The sequence below is a fragment of the Myiozetetes cayanensis genome, unplaced genomic scaffold (genome assembly GCF_022539395.1).
Source record: "Myiozetetes cayanensis isolate MyiCay16 unplaced genomic scaffold, myiCay2020 scf29, whole genome shotgun sequence".
Lineage (NCBI taxonomy): Eukaryota > Metazoa > Chordata > Aves > Passeriformes > Tyrannidae > Myiozetetes > Myiozetetes cayanensis.
In genome coordinates, this window is record NW_026087510.1 from 837,550 (window position 1) to 851,313 (window position 13,764).

General features: G+C 56.2%; 2 protein-coding genes across 5 annotated transcripts; one reads left to right on the forward strand and one right to left on the reverse strand.

Moving 5' to 3' along the window:
• Nucleotides 1-98: 98 nt before the first annotated feature.
• Nucleotides 99-9,299, reverse strand: FAM118B (family with sequence similarity 118 member B). 2 transcript variants are annotated; one of them, XM_050322990.1, is made up of 9 exons: nt 9,283-9,299; nt 8,920-8,953; nt 5,872-5,949; nt 3,662-3,914; nt 2,666-2,893; nt 1,547-1,675; nt 992-1,277; nt 586-645; nt 99-499 (listed from the first exon to the last, which is right to left on the reverse strand). In XM_050322990.1, exons 3-9 carry the CDS (start codon nt 5,940-5,942, stop codon nt 486-488), a joined length of 1,041 nt encoding a protein of 346 aa, XP_050178947.1. In that variant the 5' UTR covers nt 5,943-5,949; nt 8,920-8,953; nt 9,283-9,299; the 3' UTR covers nt 99-485. The 2 variants fall into 2 exon arrangements, with proteins under 2 accessions (XP_050178947.1, XP_050178948.1); XM_050322991.1 differs by lacking the exons at nt 8,920-8,953; nt 9,283-9,299 and having other exon boundaries at nt 992-1,196; nt 5,872-8,849.
• Nucleotides 9,300-9,507: 208 nt separating this feature from the next.
• Nucleotides 9,508-13,697, forward strand: TIRAP (TIR domain containing adaptor protein). 3 transcript variants are annotated; one of them, XM_050322947.1, is made up of 6 exons: nt 9,508-9,710; nt 11,496-11,579; nt 11,938-12,005; nt 12,221-12,275; nt 12,491-13,084; nt 13,223-13,697. In XM_050322947.1, exons 4-6 carry the CDS (start codon nt 12,269-12,271, stop codon nt 13,264-13,266), a joined length of 645 nt encoding a protein of 214 aa, XP_050178904.1. In that variant the 5' UTR covers nt 9,508-9,710; nt 11,496-11,579; nt 11,938-12,005; nt 12,221-12,268; the 3' UTR covers nt 13,267-13,697. The 3 variants fall into 3 exon arrangements, with proteins under 3 accessions (XP_050178904.1, XP_050178902.1, XP_050178905.1); XM_050322945.1 differs by having other exon boundaries at nt 12,224-12,275; XM_050322948.1 differs by lacking the exon at nt 9,508-9,710 and adding an exon at nt 11,238-11,406 and having other exon boundaries at nt 12,224-12,275.
• Nucleotides 13,698-13,764: the final 67 nt, after the last annotated feature.

Sequence of the window (13,764 nt, forward strand, 5' to 3'; positions counted from 1 at the left end):
AATAACTTGCCTCCAGCCAGGAACTGTTTCCTCCTGGGTTGGGGTCAGAAGAACTCCCACCAGTGTGAGGGGGCCTGTCAATGACACACCAGCCAAAGTTCAGTGAGCAGGCCTTTAATGCAACTTCAACATACAAAATACTGTACAGTATAAAGACAGGACTAGAAAACTAGAGCTTCCAGTAAAAAAAAAAAAAAAGCTCAAGTTTCATTTTTTTTTAAAATTGAAATACAGAATATAAAAGCACTAGGTATGAAATTAGAGGAGGCTGCAGCTCCCTCGGGGGCACTGCACTCCGCAGGCACTCACAGCCCCCACAGAACCACGATGAGCTATGTTAAACCAGGTGTCTGTCCAAGGAGGCTCTGCCCAGCCTCTTCCCTGCTGGAAGGGTCCTGGCTCCGTGGGCTCCAGCCCCCCTGGGGCTGCTGGCCTGGCTTGGGCCCATCCTGGGAGTCCCCCACGGCTCAGGGCAGGGCTGAGGCTCAGGTGCTGCATCCTGTGGGGAAGCAAAGGCTGAAAACCTGCCCAGGACTGCAGGGAGTCACACAGGGCAAAGCCTTGGCTCGGGAGAACCTTCCTTACCTTTTCTGTCGGCGTGGGCAGCGGTGGAGCCGTTCAGCTGCTGCCCCTCCTTGGGCACACCTGGGGGAGAGCAGGGGCAGCTGGAGGTGACCCTGGGGAGCCCCTGTGGGAACCAGCTGCCCACAGGGTGGTTTAACCCTCTAACAGCTGCCAGCAAGGCTCTGGCCAGCAAACCCACTTTCCCCCATTTTTAAGATTTCTGTATGTACATTAAAGCACTGGCTCGGGCTGAGCAGGGTGAAGGTCAGCCAGACTGAAATGACCCTTCAAGCAGAAAAGGAACAGCTGCACACAAAGAGCAAAGTTTGCAGGCGTGGGAAGCAGCACAGCTGTTCAAACTGCTGGAATACACGGACTTCATAATGAACACTGTGAAGAGGCATCCCCTCAGCCCATGCCCCCGTACCTGTGCGGCCCCGCATGGCGATCTCGCTCGTCAGCCGCTCGAAGTACTCGGGCAGGTCGGTGTACTCGTCCCCGTAGGAAATCACCTTGATCCCCTTGTCCAGCATGTTCTCACGGAGCTTCTTGAACTCATCCACATCCCCCCTCCGCACCAGCATGAAGTGCTCCAGGTCTGACTTGTGCTTGACAGCCTCTAAAAACAGGGCCTGAAACGTGGTGTCATCAACAGTCCAACCACAGCCCAAGAAGAGGAAGGACTTATTTTCATAGAGCTTCTGAATCTCTCGCTTTAAGAAAGGGAAAGATGTTCTTGGTCAAGGTGAGCTTCATCCTCACAAGAAACAGCACCTGCCTTATCCCTGACGAGGCTCTGCAGCATTGCCCTCGTTAAGTCACCCTCAACACAGGCGTGGGGAAGTGTTTTGGCACCTTGGCAGACTAGAGGATCCAACCCTCTTATTTCCCCAAATGAATTAATTCTCCCTCCACCACCAATCCTAACTCAGTTGAGCATGTGTCTGGGTGACCCAAGGCCCAGGACCCCCTGTGGCCTCACCATGACCTCGGTGTTGCGCAGCACGTTCTGGTAGCCGGCGGGGTGCAGGACGATGCCGCTGGGGTTGGTGTAGACACCGTGGATGTGCAGGACACTGAGCTTCCTCTTCTCCTGCGCCCACTCCAGCACCTGCATGACACAGTGCAAAACAAGAAATCAATACACCACTTCCAGCAGAAAAAAGGGGAAAAAACCCCACCTATAAATCCTAAGTCAGTGTGTTCCTCAAGCCTACAAAGTTTTATTCTTGGCCCCTGGGCTCTGAGGGAGCTCACCAGCTGACCTCCATTTCAGACAGCCACTTCCCAGGCTCTCGGTTTACTCCTGCAGACCTCAGCTCATTTAAGCTTGCAGTAATTAGAATGCTTATTTGTAACACTGTAAGTACTTCCAGCCATGTAGATTAAGAGGTCATGCAGGAAATGTGAAGCACAGAAATGAGTCAGAATGGAAAGAGATCAAGGGCTGCACAGCACACACACCTGGGGTGTGTTTAACATGCCAACAGAAGGACAAGATGTTCCCCACCATTCAAACCCACGACAAAAAGTTGAAGTGGGCAGGTGGCTCAGGATTTCACAGCCTGACTGGGGCAGGAGGAAGGGAAGTTTGTGTGAAGTCAGCACCTATGGCTCTGAGAGCATGGCAGAAGGAGCTGGAGCACGAGCCATTCAGCCATTGCAGAAAGAAGGCACAGGGCAAGAGAGAGCCCTGAAGGCTGCAGCCCCAAACATGCTCTGTCACCAAAAGCACTTTGCAGCCCATGACAAAAATAGAAAGCTCAGCTTTGTGTCTCCAATGGAGTTTCCCCTATCAGTTAGGAACATCAAACCCAGCCTTATGTGGAAGCAAGACCAAGCCAGAAGTTTCAAGGACAGAGATCAAAGAAATACCAGGCTGAAGGGCTCCTCCTGAGGACTGGATGGCAGCCAGCAAGCAAAGCACAGCCTTCCAGAAAGGAGCGTTCCTCCCCATTCCTCTGCTCAGCTGCCTCTGCCTGGAGCTTGTCTGACACCAGTTAAACCACTGCTGTCAGTACAATTCCCCCTCAGGCAGTGTGAGGGCACATCCTGCATCATCCCAAGCATAGCCCTGACAAAAGAAACCCTCATCCCTTACCTTCTTTTCATCAGTCAGATCAAGAGACTCGAGGTGCTTCCCCTGGTGTGCTGCGTACAGCTCCAGCAGGTTATCGAAGTTCGTGGTTAACACAAGGGCCCCATTTTCCATCAAGTGAAGCACAGACTGAAGCAGCTGCTTCCCAGAATCTTCCATTTTAGATTCCAGGTCATCAAACACCTCGTATAAACAGTCCTTGAAAAAGGTTGAGCGAACGTTGCTTGTGCGCTGGGAAGGGGAGACAGACCGAGATCAGAGCCCTGAACGCCTCGTGCTGAACACCCCGAGAAAAACCACCCACGTTTCTCCAAGACCCTGCACAGCTCTGGGTCCTTGCAGGGCAAACACAGAGCTCTGGCTGCACCAAGGTGGGTTCTGCCCCCCAGCACAATCACAGAATCCCAGAATGGTTTGGGCTGGAAGGGGCCTTAAAACTCATCTCATCCCACCCCTGCTGTGGGCAGAGACACCTTCCACCAGCCCAGGGAAGGGCTCCAAGCCCTGTCCAACCTGGCCTTGGACACTTCCAGGGATGGGGCAACCACAGCTTCACTGGGCAACCTGTGCCAGGGCCTCCCCACTGTCACAGCCAAGAATTCCTTCCAAATATCCCATCTAACCCTGCCCTCTGGCAGTGGGAAGCCATTCCCCTTGTCCTGTCACACCAGGCCCTCTCCATCTTTCCTGTCGCTCCTTCAGGCACTGCGAGGCCACAATTAGGTCACCCCCAAGCCTTCTCTTCTCCAGGCTGAACAATTTCAATTCTCTCAGCCTTTCCTCACAGCAGACGGGCTCCATCCCCTGATCATCTTGGGAAATACCCCAAATCTGTGTCCAAAGCAGAGTTGTGCCTCAGGAACCTGGCACAGCAACTTCCTCGTACATAGAGGAATTGTTGGGGATGGGGGCTCCATTGCTGGAGAACCAAATCTGGCTATTTCCAAGAGCCAAATGCTACACTCAAGGGACATTTGTGCAGTGCTGCAGCACACTGACCGGAGACAGCTTCTGGATAAGGTCATGGGCAACATGAACCAAGTTCTTGTCTTCATGAAGACACTTCTGGAACCGTTTGCTCTCTTCATCTTCCAGGAGATCAAAGTCAATAGCAGCATCCAGGAGGGCCTGGATCAGCCCCTTCCAAGACTTCAGTGCTGGGACCTGGGGAGCAACTGCAGCACTAATTCCTGTCCCAATCACCAGAACGAGTTCACGAGGCTTCTTGGTTTTGAGGCTTGGCAACAGCTTCCTGCAAGAGGAGAAGGGAGCACAGCTGGTACCACCATGGATGGAGGAGTGTCTGGGGCGGTGGGACACATGAACCGAGGGTGAAGGAGGTACCCCCTGCCTGAATTTGGAGTCAACACGTCCATTAGGGCCTCTGATAAACAAAGGATGAGAGGAGCAGCTCAGTATCCCTAAAAGACAGCATGCAGCTCGTGGATCAGCAGCACAGATGCTCACAGCACGAGGTATGCAGTTACAACAGACTTGGGAATCCAGTCTGTTCCCGGGATGGTTACTGGGGAAGTCAGTGATGCCCTGGAATGCTTCTGAAGCAAAGTTAACCCAATGAGAATTTGGAATAAGGGGAGTCTTGTTAATACAAGTTACCTGGAAGCTTAAGGGGAGGCTGCAGGCCCTGGGAAAGGTGTGGTGAGCACTAAGGAATGAGACACACACATCCTACATCCTGGGACAAAGCGGGGATGGGACCCACATAGGGAGGGACCACCACCTGGTTCAAACAAGGTGCAGAACACGGGCCTGGACACAGCAGCTCCATCTATCCCAGCACAGAAGGAAGGAAGGAAGGAAGGGAAGGCTTCCTCCCAGCTCTGCCCTGGAGGGGACCTTCCCACCTCCCAGCCTGTTTGCTGAGTCCCCTCAACTGCACCAGCAACCCCTTCTCTGTGACACCTGCAGTGTCAGCAGGATGCTCCAGGCCAATCTTTTGGAAGCCCAGATGGATACAGAGTCACATGAAAGAGCTGCAGGGCTGTATTCTCCTTCCTCCTCCTCCCATCTTCCCTGTTTTCCTGGCTTTACACCTGCACAGTGCTTTAGAAGTGGTATGATCATGTATGGAGCAGATGTGCTGCTCCTGCCTTTGCCTTGCCCCATGTCCAGCTGCAGCTTCCCAGAGGATCAGAGCAGCAGCCCAGGGGAGCAGCTCGCTTGGAAGGAATGGGTTTTATCAGCAAACACGTGATACTGAGTGAGAAGGGGAGAGGAAACCGACACCACACAGATGGAGCTTTGCTTTCCCTCAGCTCCTGCCTATGAAAACAGACACGTTAACCCTTTCATCGAGGAGGGCCCTACTGTCAGTGCTGATAAACAGGGTTTCATCTGGGGACTGCAAGCCTCACATACACAGAATAAATCAGTATTCACGCTAATGAGCTACTACAAAAACACTATTGGGACTGAAATCCAAAATAATAACAAATTGGCAAGTCTTAATGTCCTGTATGACATCTCTGAAAGAGGCATTCCACTCCCTGCTGACAAATACACTTGTTTCTGCCCTGATATCCTGAGCAAGGGAAAAATAATCTGGCCTCTTTTCTGCTCTTTCCATGGTCACAGAGCAACCTTGAGACCACACAGGAACTATCCTGCAGCCCTCCAGAGCTCATAAATAAGTCAGATTAGTGGGAGACAACTCCCCAGATGAATTAGCTGCTTGTTCACAAGTTCATGCCTGAATTTCTGAGCTCGCAGCAGCCCCAGTCCCAGCCTTGGACAGGAGTGTGGGTGTGCCCCACTCAGGTCCCCACGCACAGAACTGTAACACGACCTATTTCTTAGCACAGGGAGCCTCCAGAGCAGAATTATTCAGCCTTTACATGCAGCTCAATCCCAGTAATTTATGTAACTCCCTGGGAACCACCAACCAGCTCAAGTGAAGGAGCGCAACCACCGTGTCTGACCTGACCTCGCGTGCAGACAGGACAGTCAAACACAGCTTTGAGTGCAACCTCACACCCTGGCTGAGGGTTAAACTCCCAAGAAAGAACATCGTGGGCACGAAGGCCTTTGTTCCACAGGAGGCCCAGGGCACAGGCAGAGCCAGCACGTGGTTCTTGGATCAGAAAGCGAAACGGCCGCGGGCGCCAGGGGTCACAATCCTTAAAGAACAAAGCGAGGCAAAGGAAAAAGCTCTTGTTGGGAGAAATTCACTGGAGCATAATTAAATTTACCTGGGCTTCTTTGCAGGTGGCATTCCATCTTCCAACAACGTTTCCTTGCTCAGGCTCACCGTAGAAGCCATCCAGTTTCTATGGCAGACAAATCACCACAGGCAAAGTCACCACACATCCACGACACCACCTGGACAGCAGGATTCTGCGGAGCCAGCTTTGCACAGGTGGATAAATCCCGGGTTCGTTATCGTTCTCAGATCACCTTTGGGCTGAGGATTGCACCTTTCTGTCTCTGGACTTTGCCCCACTGTCTCATCCACTTCCTTCCCCTCCTTTACCATAACATCACAGGGCTGTTTTGCACACACAGGTGGGATCTGTCCCGGCACTGCCGCGTTTCACTGGAGAGCCCGGACCTTGGAGCAGCACTCCCCCTCTTTCCCAGCGAGGCCTGTCAGCAAACTCGCCGCTTGGGAAACAGTGGGAGGGCAGAAAAGACAAAAAGATTTCTGTTGGCTCCGAAAAGCCACGGAGAGCGTTTCATTCCCTGGTGATGAGGGAAGGCTTTCCCAGCCCACCGTGTGTCTGCAGGCGCTGGGAAACAGCCCCGAAGCCACGGAGAGGAAGTGGAGCCTGAGAGCTCTTTCAGCAGCCTTGTGACACAAGACACAAAAGGGCTGCCAGCACACAGTCCTCTCCCAAGCTGCTTCTCCCAAATAAGTCTACGGAAAGGAAATGAAAGTGGGCAGAACTGTTCACCCTCCCCTGCTTTTTTTCTTGCCAATTGTAATGAAGAGTCCAGCACAAACTCTGTGAGACACGAGGCTTTTGCCCAGAGGGAACGCTGAAGGAGAGCTGCTGACCCCAAAATCACAGGGTTTGGCAGCCTTGGGGAGCTTTGAGGGTTTGTCCCACAAACAAGGTGCTGCAATTGCTCCCTGGCAGCAGAGCAGGTGACACAGGGCAGCTCCTGGCAGGTAGGACACCTCGGCTGTGCTGCAAGGTTTGGCACAGATCCCGTGAGAAATCATCCCAATTAATCCAGGAAACCACAAGCTTTCAATGCTGGATGATGAGAACAGGGCACAGAGACTCTAACAGATGCTCAGACACTGCCTGTGTGCAGCCTTTCCTTCCTGACCCCCCTGGAAAACTGTACAGTGGAATCAGCAACTGTTTTGGGATGGACAGAACCTTAAAGCCCATCTGGTTCCACCCCCATGCCATGGAGGACACCTTCCACTAGGCCACTTGCTCAATAATAAATCAGTAAAACACCTCAGAGAGCTGTTTTTCACCATGTGGCTCCTTAAACACCCCTGAACACATTCTAAACTGGATATAATTCAAATTCATATTATCTTTGGGTTGTGAATTATCAGCTAAGACTCAAATATCAAGGTTTGTACAGTGGCCTTCCCCTGTTTGCTTCCTCCTGCCTCAGCACACCGCTCCCATCTCGCTCCCCCCACACATTCCCAGGCCATCAACAGCAGGAGTGGAGCCATCCAATCAGTTTTTAAGTGCCTCTAAAGCAATAAGGACACTTCAAAAGTCATTTTGAATTTAGGGAAAAACACCTTTTAGAATTATAATCACCAAGAAATGGTTGTCTGATATAACAACCTTCAACCTTCATTTCTATTTAGTGCAGAGAGCCAAAAAGGAACAAAAAACCCATTACACATACAGAGTTTAAAAAGTTCTTATTTCTCTTACTAACCAAAAACGTTCTTATTTCTCTTAAAAACAAGCCAAAAAGGTTTAGCCAAGAAACAGAAACCTCCAGGTTTCAGGCCTGGGGAGAAGCTCTGCTCCCCAGGGGGATGGATCATGCCAGCACACCTGAGGTAGTATAAATTAAATGGAATTACCTCAGAGTACACTGCCACGGAGAAAAAACACCCCAGGAACCACAGGATCCCCCTGGGAACACAGGTGCCATGGAGGAGAGGGAGCCACGGGCACTTAGAAGGTAAGTGTCTCTCCAGCCCTAGCAAGATGTTGGGAACCTTCCAGATATTTGGACTACAGGGAATTGCAGGGTCTGGAGAGATCACACTCCATGGATTCCTGGCTCAGCTGCCCCTGTGCCAGCCTGGTCTCCATCACCTTCACCAGAGACACTAAAGGGTTCTCATTCCCCCTCCACACCACACAAACCCCTCACTTTATCCTAAAGCCTTCCAGCGAGGAACCGGCAGCTTTAAACCACGGCCAAGGCACCAGCACTGGGTGAACCCAAGCACAGCCATTCCCTGTCTAACAGACACATCCGAGGTCAAAGCAAACACCTGAACACAGCGCGTCAAACCAAGGCTGAGGCACACACAGGGTGTTTATTTACAAAAACCTCACTGCACCTGGGCAAAGCACGACCACAGCACTCAACCTGCAGGACCGAAAAGGGGAGTTAATGGCAAGTTTTCCCCACCACCTCATGGGGAAGTCACTGCCCAAGCCACCTCCAAGCTCAGCACCCAACAAAAGAGAAGCTACACCTGGGTGTTGAAGCTGAAGCCAAGTGATCCAGCTCTGAGGTGGAAAATGGGCTCCTGCAGAGCAGCCTCTGCCAATTCCATAGGGAAACAAGTACAGATCCACTGCTCATGCATTATTTTTAGCTTCTTTGAGTGCTGAGCAGAACCACCGCCAGCCAGGGTGTCATTCAGAGCTCCTTCCTCAACCCAGTGGCTTTGGGATAAGATGGTTTAGACCACACATGTGTCAGCCTGGAGTTGAGCTGGCCCTGGCCAGTTCCCAAGCTCTGTCCCTCCACGTGGGATCTGCAGTTGGAGGTGGATCAGAACCACCCTAGGAGGGGACAGTGGGGTGCAGGGACAGTGGGACCGAGCAGGACAAGCCCTGCTCCCGCCACGCCCCAGGAACTCCAGGTTCAGCCCCCTCGGGTGCGAGTTAAAACACACCAGAGGTTTTCATTCAACGCCTCGATCCTCCACGTGCTTCCATGAGCAAGGAGAGAGGGTGACACAGCAAAGCCCGGCAGAGCTCTGTATCCTAGAGCTCCCACGGGAGCTTCCAGGAGGGACTCCGGGAAGGGAAGCGGGGAGGGGTTCGCACCCCCAGGGATGCCCGAGGCCTTACCTGTCCTCTCCGCCGCGCCCCCTCCTCGCTAAACCTGCGGGAAAAGCAACAACGCGGGCACTCAGCGGGCGGGGAGGAGGCCGAGGCTCCTTCCCGGGGGGTAAAATCCATGAAAACGGATTTTTTACAGAGAGCGAGGGCGCGGAGCGGGATGGTGGGCACAGCCGGGCCGCAGCGCCCCCAGCACCGTCAAAGGTCCCCCGGGCTCATCCCCGGCCCCCTCGGGCTCCTCCGCGCCCCGGGGCCGCTCCGTCCCCTCACGGCCGGGACCCGACCCCTCCCCAGGTATCATGGTGGCCGCTGTCGCCATGGCAACCGCCCCGTCCCCATGGCAACCGCCCCCGCCGCGCGCCCAGCACGCACCTGGCGCCGCGCGCGCGGCCCATGGAGGAGACGCCGCCGCGCCGCGCGCAGCCGCCTCGCGCCCGGCCACGCCCCTCCGCCCCGCGGGGATTGGTCCGCCCCTCTCTCGCCCCGCCCTCCCCACGGCGCCCGGGAGCCGGCGCGGGAAACTCTCGCGAGGCTTCGCGAATCTATAAAAGGCGCTGTGCGCATGCGTGCTGCAGTCACGGGCTGTGAGGTGACGGGGAGCGGGTCTGGCAGCGTCACTCGGCGCTCTGCCCGGGACAGCTGTGAGGTGGCGGCGGACGGGTGGCGGTGTGAGGGACCGGGTCTGACATCGCCGCTCACACCGCTCTGCCCGGGACAGCTGCTGTGGGCCTGGCAGTGTCCTGGTACCCCTGCCGCCACCTGCCTTCGTGTCTGTGCGACAGCGTCTCCAGCCCTGCGAGGTACAAGTGGAGCCCGGCCCGGAGCGGCCACTGCGATGCTTTCAGGCATCTGTGTGTCGGGATTTGGGTGTATTTGCAGCTCTCCAGGGAGGAAAGCTATTCTTTGGCTTCTGGGTAGCTGCGCATCGCTTTTTATTGGCGGCATAAGTGAAAGCACGTTGATCATGTGTTTAGGGAGGAAATCGTCTTTATTTTCTCACCCGAACACCTGTGTTTGACCCTGCCTTGCAGCACCCTGTCCTCACCAGTTCCCAGTTCCACAGGCGGGCTCCCCGCGTTGACCGACCTGAAATTGGTGCTGCAGGGATTTCAGACAGGTGCTGGTGTGCCCGGGCACGCTGTGAATCGAACCGTGCCTGCTTAACTGCTATGAATGGATTCTTTTAGGACTGGTCCCGTTATCGCTGGTGCGGGTGGAGGTGCTGCCCCTCGGGACCCGCGGGTTCCCCCTCATTCAGGTTCCCCCCCTGGGGCGGCTCGGGGGGGTCTCCAGGTGAGGTGACTCACACGGGCAGGTGACTCTGGGCCGTGTCCTCGGGCAGGGAGTTGGTTTTCGGGGCGGTGGCAGCAGTGCCGGGGCAGGGATTAATGGGAAATGGGTCACCAGGGGACGAGCGGTGACCTCGGGGAGGTCGGAGAACTTGGGGCTTATCCCTGAGGGAAATACTTGCTTCCCCAGGCACGGAGGTGTGGGGGGTTGTCATCCCAGTCGCTGCTCCAGGTGAACAGTGGGAGATGCTGACCCATCTCCATGCTCAGCTCCTCCCCTTGGAGATGCTCCTGTGTGAGTGCCAGGGCTGCCTTCCCCAGGGCTCCCAGGGATGCCAGGAGCCTCTGCAGGCACTTGTAGGTCAAGGGGGCTCTGCTGTCTTTCAGGGTGAGGTGGGAGAGGCTCAGCACCAGGGCTGCACCTCCAGTCACCCACCTCCCGGTGTCATAGGAGGCATGGGACACCTCCTGGATCACCCCCAGCCACCAGCTCAGACACGGTGGGGGAGGGTTTAGTGTCCACCTCAGAGGTCCCCACACTGTCCCCCAGCATGGAACACATCTGGGCAGCCCCATGCCAGGAACATCCTGGCAGGAAGCTGGGTGGGCGTGCAGCCCCTTGAGACCCCCCTAAATCCCTGGGGGCTGGCACCAGGACTCACCTGGAACCCGTCTCCCACAGGGCATGGAGAAATCACCAGGCACTGGAGGGGGTGAGGGTGATGAGGGGATGAAGGCAGTGGCTGCCACCAGCAGCAATGGGCAGATGTGACCTGGAAAGGGAGAGAGGCAGGGGGGATTTTGGGGTGGGGTGGGGAATGCCTTGTCGGCTAAATTTAACTCTTTAAAACAAGCGAGAGTGGCAGAGATGAACCTGTCTGTGCTTAGTTTCGGAAGCAGGCAGTGGGCGGCTGCCGGGGAGGGCTGGGCACGGCGACGCCCAGGCAGTGATGGCAGCGGCGGATGTGGGAGGGAGGACCCGGGGAGGCCCGGCTTCCCCTCCCCGCGCTCCCGGCTCGCTTCCCCCATCTGCTTTCATGTGTCCCGGCCGAGGCTGGGGCTGCTGCTGGTCGGGGGCACTGCGGGGAGCGGGCACGGGAGGGACGGGGCAGCTCCTGCACTCTGTCCCTGGAAGCTGGTGTCTGCCCCTGTCCTCCCTTCCACGTAGGGGCACTTTCATTGGGAAGCACTCCCGGATGTGGAAGCTGTAAGGATGCATCAGCCTTGCCATTCACCGTGGATCCTGTGGGACTCCAGAGTGAACACACTGCAATCTGTCCCTCTTTTCCCACCTAGGTAATCCCAGGTCTCTTTCCTTGACGAACACAGGGGCTGATGCATCCCCCTTCCCTGCTGTGGTGCCAGAGCCCTGCATTCCAGGTGGGTATCTCCCACTGTCCCTGCTCATTGTTCCAGACACACTGGGGCACTGTGGTTTCCATGGGTGTGCCGGGGTCCTGCGCTGTTTTTGGAGTAGGGGAAAGGCTTTAGTGTGACTTGGGGTGTACAGTTTTGGGAGGGGTGATGCCAGCAGTGGGAAACAGCAGCTGTTTCCCATGTTGCTGCTCCTGGGTGCCCTCAGGAGCAGGGTATGGGATGGCAGGAGCTGGCTGGGAACAGGCAGGAATGGCAGATGGCACCAAGGATGCCCAGCTCTGGGCATTACCTGTGCTGTCTCTGGTTTGCCAGCAGCCAGTCCATCCCTGGTGATCCCTGCTGATCCTTTTCCCTTCCACAGGATCCTTTCCCTGCTGCTGGGAATGAGGGTCTCTCCTGCCTGTCAGCTCTCGGCCTTGCTCGCTGCAGGTGTGTATCCAGCACAGGCAAACGCTCCTTCACTGCAAATTCTGGCAAGGCAGATGTGGAAAACCCTGATGGGGGTGGTTTTGGGGCTGCTTGAGAACATCTCGGAGCTCTACATCCCTGGAACAGATGCTGCTGAGCCACTGGGGCTGAGACCCACCCCAGAACCATTCCTGCTCTCCTCATCTCTGTTTTTTATCCCTCTTTTCTGCTCCCAGCAGAGGTTTCCCATTGGCCATCGGCAGCTGAGCAGCGTGCTGCCTGCTATGGCTGGTGAGTGTGCGCATGAACCCTCTGCTTCCATCCCCTCCATGATGTGACAGCATCCAGGTGTCAGTGGCAGCCCAGGTTTTGGGACCAGGGTGGTTTTGGGGGGTCAGGGTGAGATCCTGCCCAGCCCTTCCCATCCTGCTGACTTGGCCCTGCTGTGCTTGGGAAGCCCGGGGGGTGCTGAGCCCCCCAGACCTCACTGCAGCCTCACTCCACAGGCTGGTTTAGGCGGCTCCTGCACAAGCCCAAGCCCAGTTCGGTGGAGAGCAGCCTCAACTCCAGCCACTCCTCTTCATCCTCACCTTCTTCCTCCTCCTCCTCCTCTGCCAAGAGCTCCAGCTGCTCGACCAGCTCCATCCCGCTGTCGCCCGTGCCAGCGCCGGACATCAGCGCCTCGGACAGCCCCCGCTGGGGCAAGAGCTACGACGTGTGCGTGTGCCACAGCGAGGGGGACCTGGAGCTGGTGGAGGAGCTGGTGTCCTACCTGGAGGGGCAGCCTGAGAGCCTGCGCTGCTTCCTGCAGCTGCGGGACGCGGCGGCGGGCGGCGCGCTGGGCGCGGAGCTGTGCGACGCCGTGCGGGGCAGCCACTGCTGGGTGCTGCTCATCACCCCCGCCTTCCTCAGGGACCCCTGGTGCCAGTTCCAGATGCACCAGGCGCTGGCTGAGGCCCCCGTGGCCGACGGGCGTACCATCCCGGTGCTGAGGGGCGTGGATCGCAGGGAGTACCCCAAGGAGCTGCGGAACATCTACTACATCTCCATGGCGCTGAAGGAGAGCAGCTTCAGGCAGATCAGGGACTCTGTCCTGCGCTGTGAGTATCCTCTGGGATGCTGGTCAGATGTCACTCTCTTGGGATAAGGACCATGGGAAGGCACCAGATCCTGTAAATTTATTTAAAGAGTTGATTTTTAGGTTAATTGGTTGCTAATGGGGCTCATCTGCTCTGCAGACCTTCAGGAGCTGTGTCGGAGCTCCACGAGTGGGATGGAGTAGTGCTGGGAGCAGGCTGATGCATCCCCACGGATGTCACAGAGCTGTCACCTCCAGGTCTGGATGCAGCCACGTCCCGATGGACCCATCACACTGAGACACTCTGAGCAGACCTGGGAAGCAAATGGGGAGTTCCCCACCAATGTGGGGGACAGTGGGCTGGTGGTGTGACCTCCACCCCAGTGGCTGGAAACCCCTCTGGCGGGGACAGGGACAGGGATATCCATCACGCAAACACTAAGCTCTGGCATCGGGTGGGTCTGGGAATCTCCAGAGCTCCTTACGGCGCTGGTGCTCCTTGTCCTGGGGGGCTCTGACACCCCCGGGACCCCCACCGAGCTGACATGATGCCTGCCGGGCTGCGGGCAGGACAAGGCAGGGTAGACGTTGCCACGGGCTCGTCGGGACTACGAAAATGCAGCCGTTTAAAATTGTGGCGTTTGTCCTGGTTTTTATTTCCGTCTCCGTGCGCGGTTCGCGGCTTTGGCGGGGGGAGGAGCC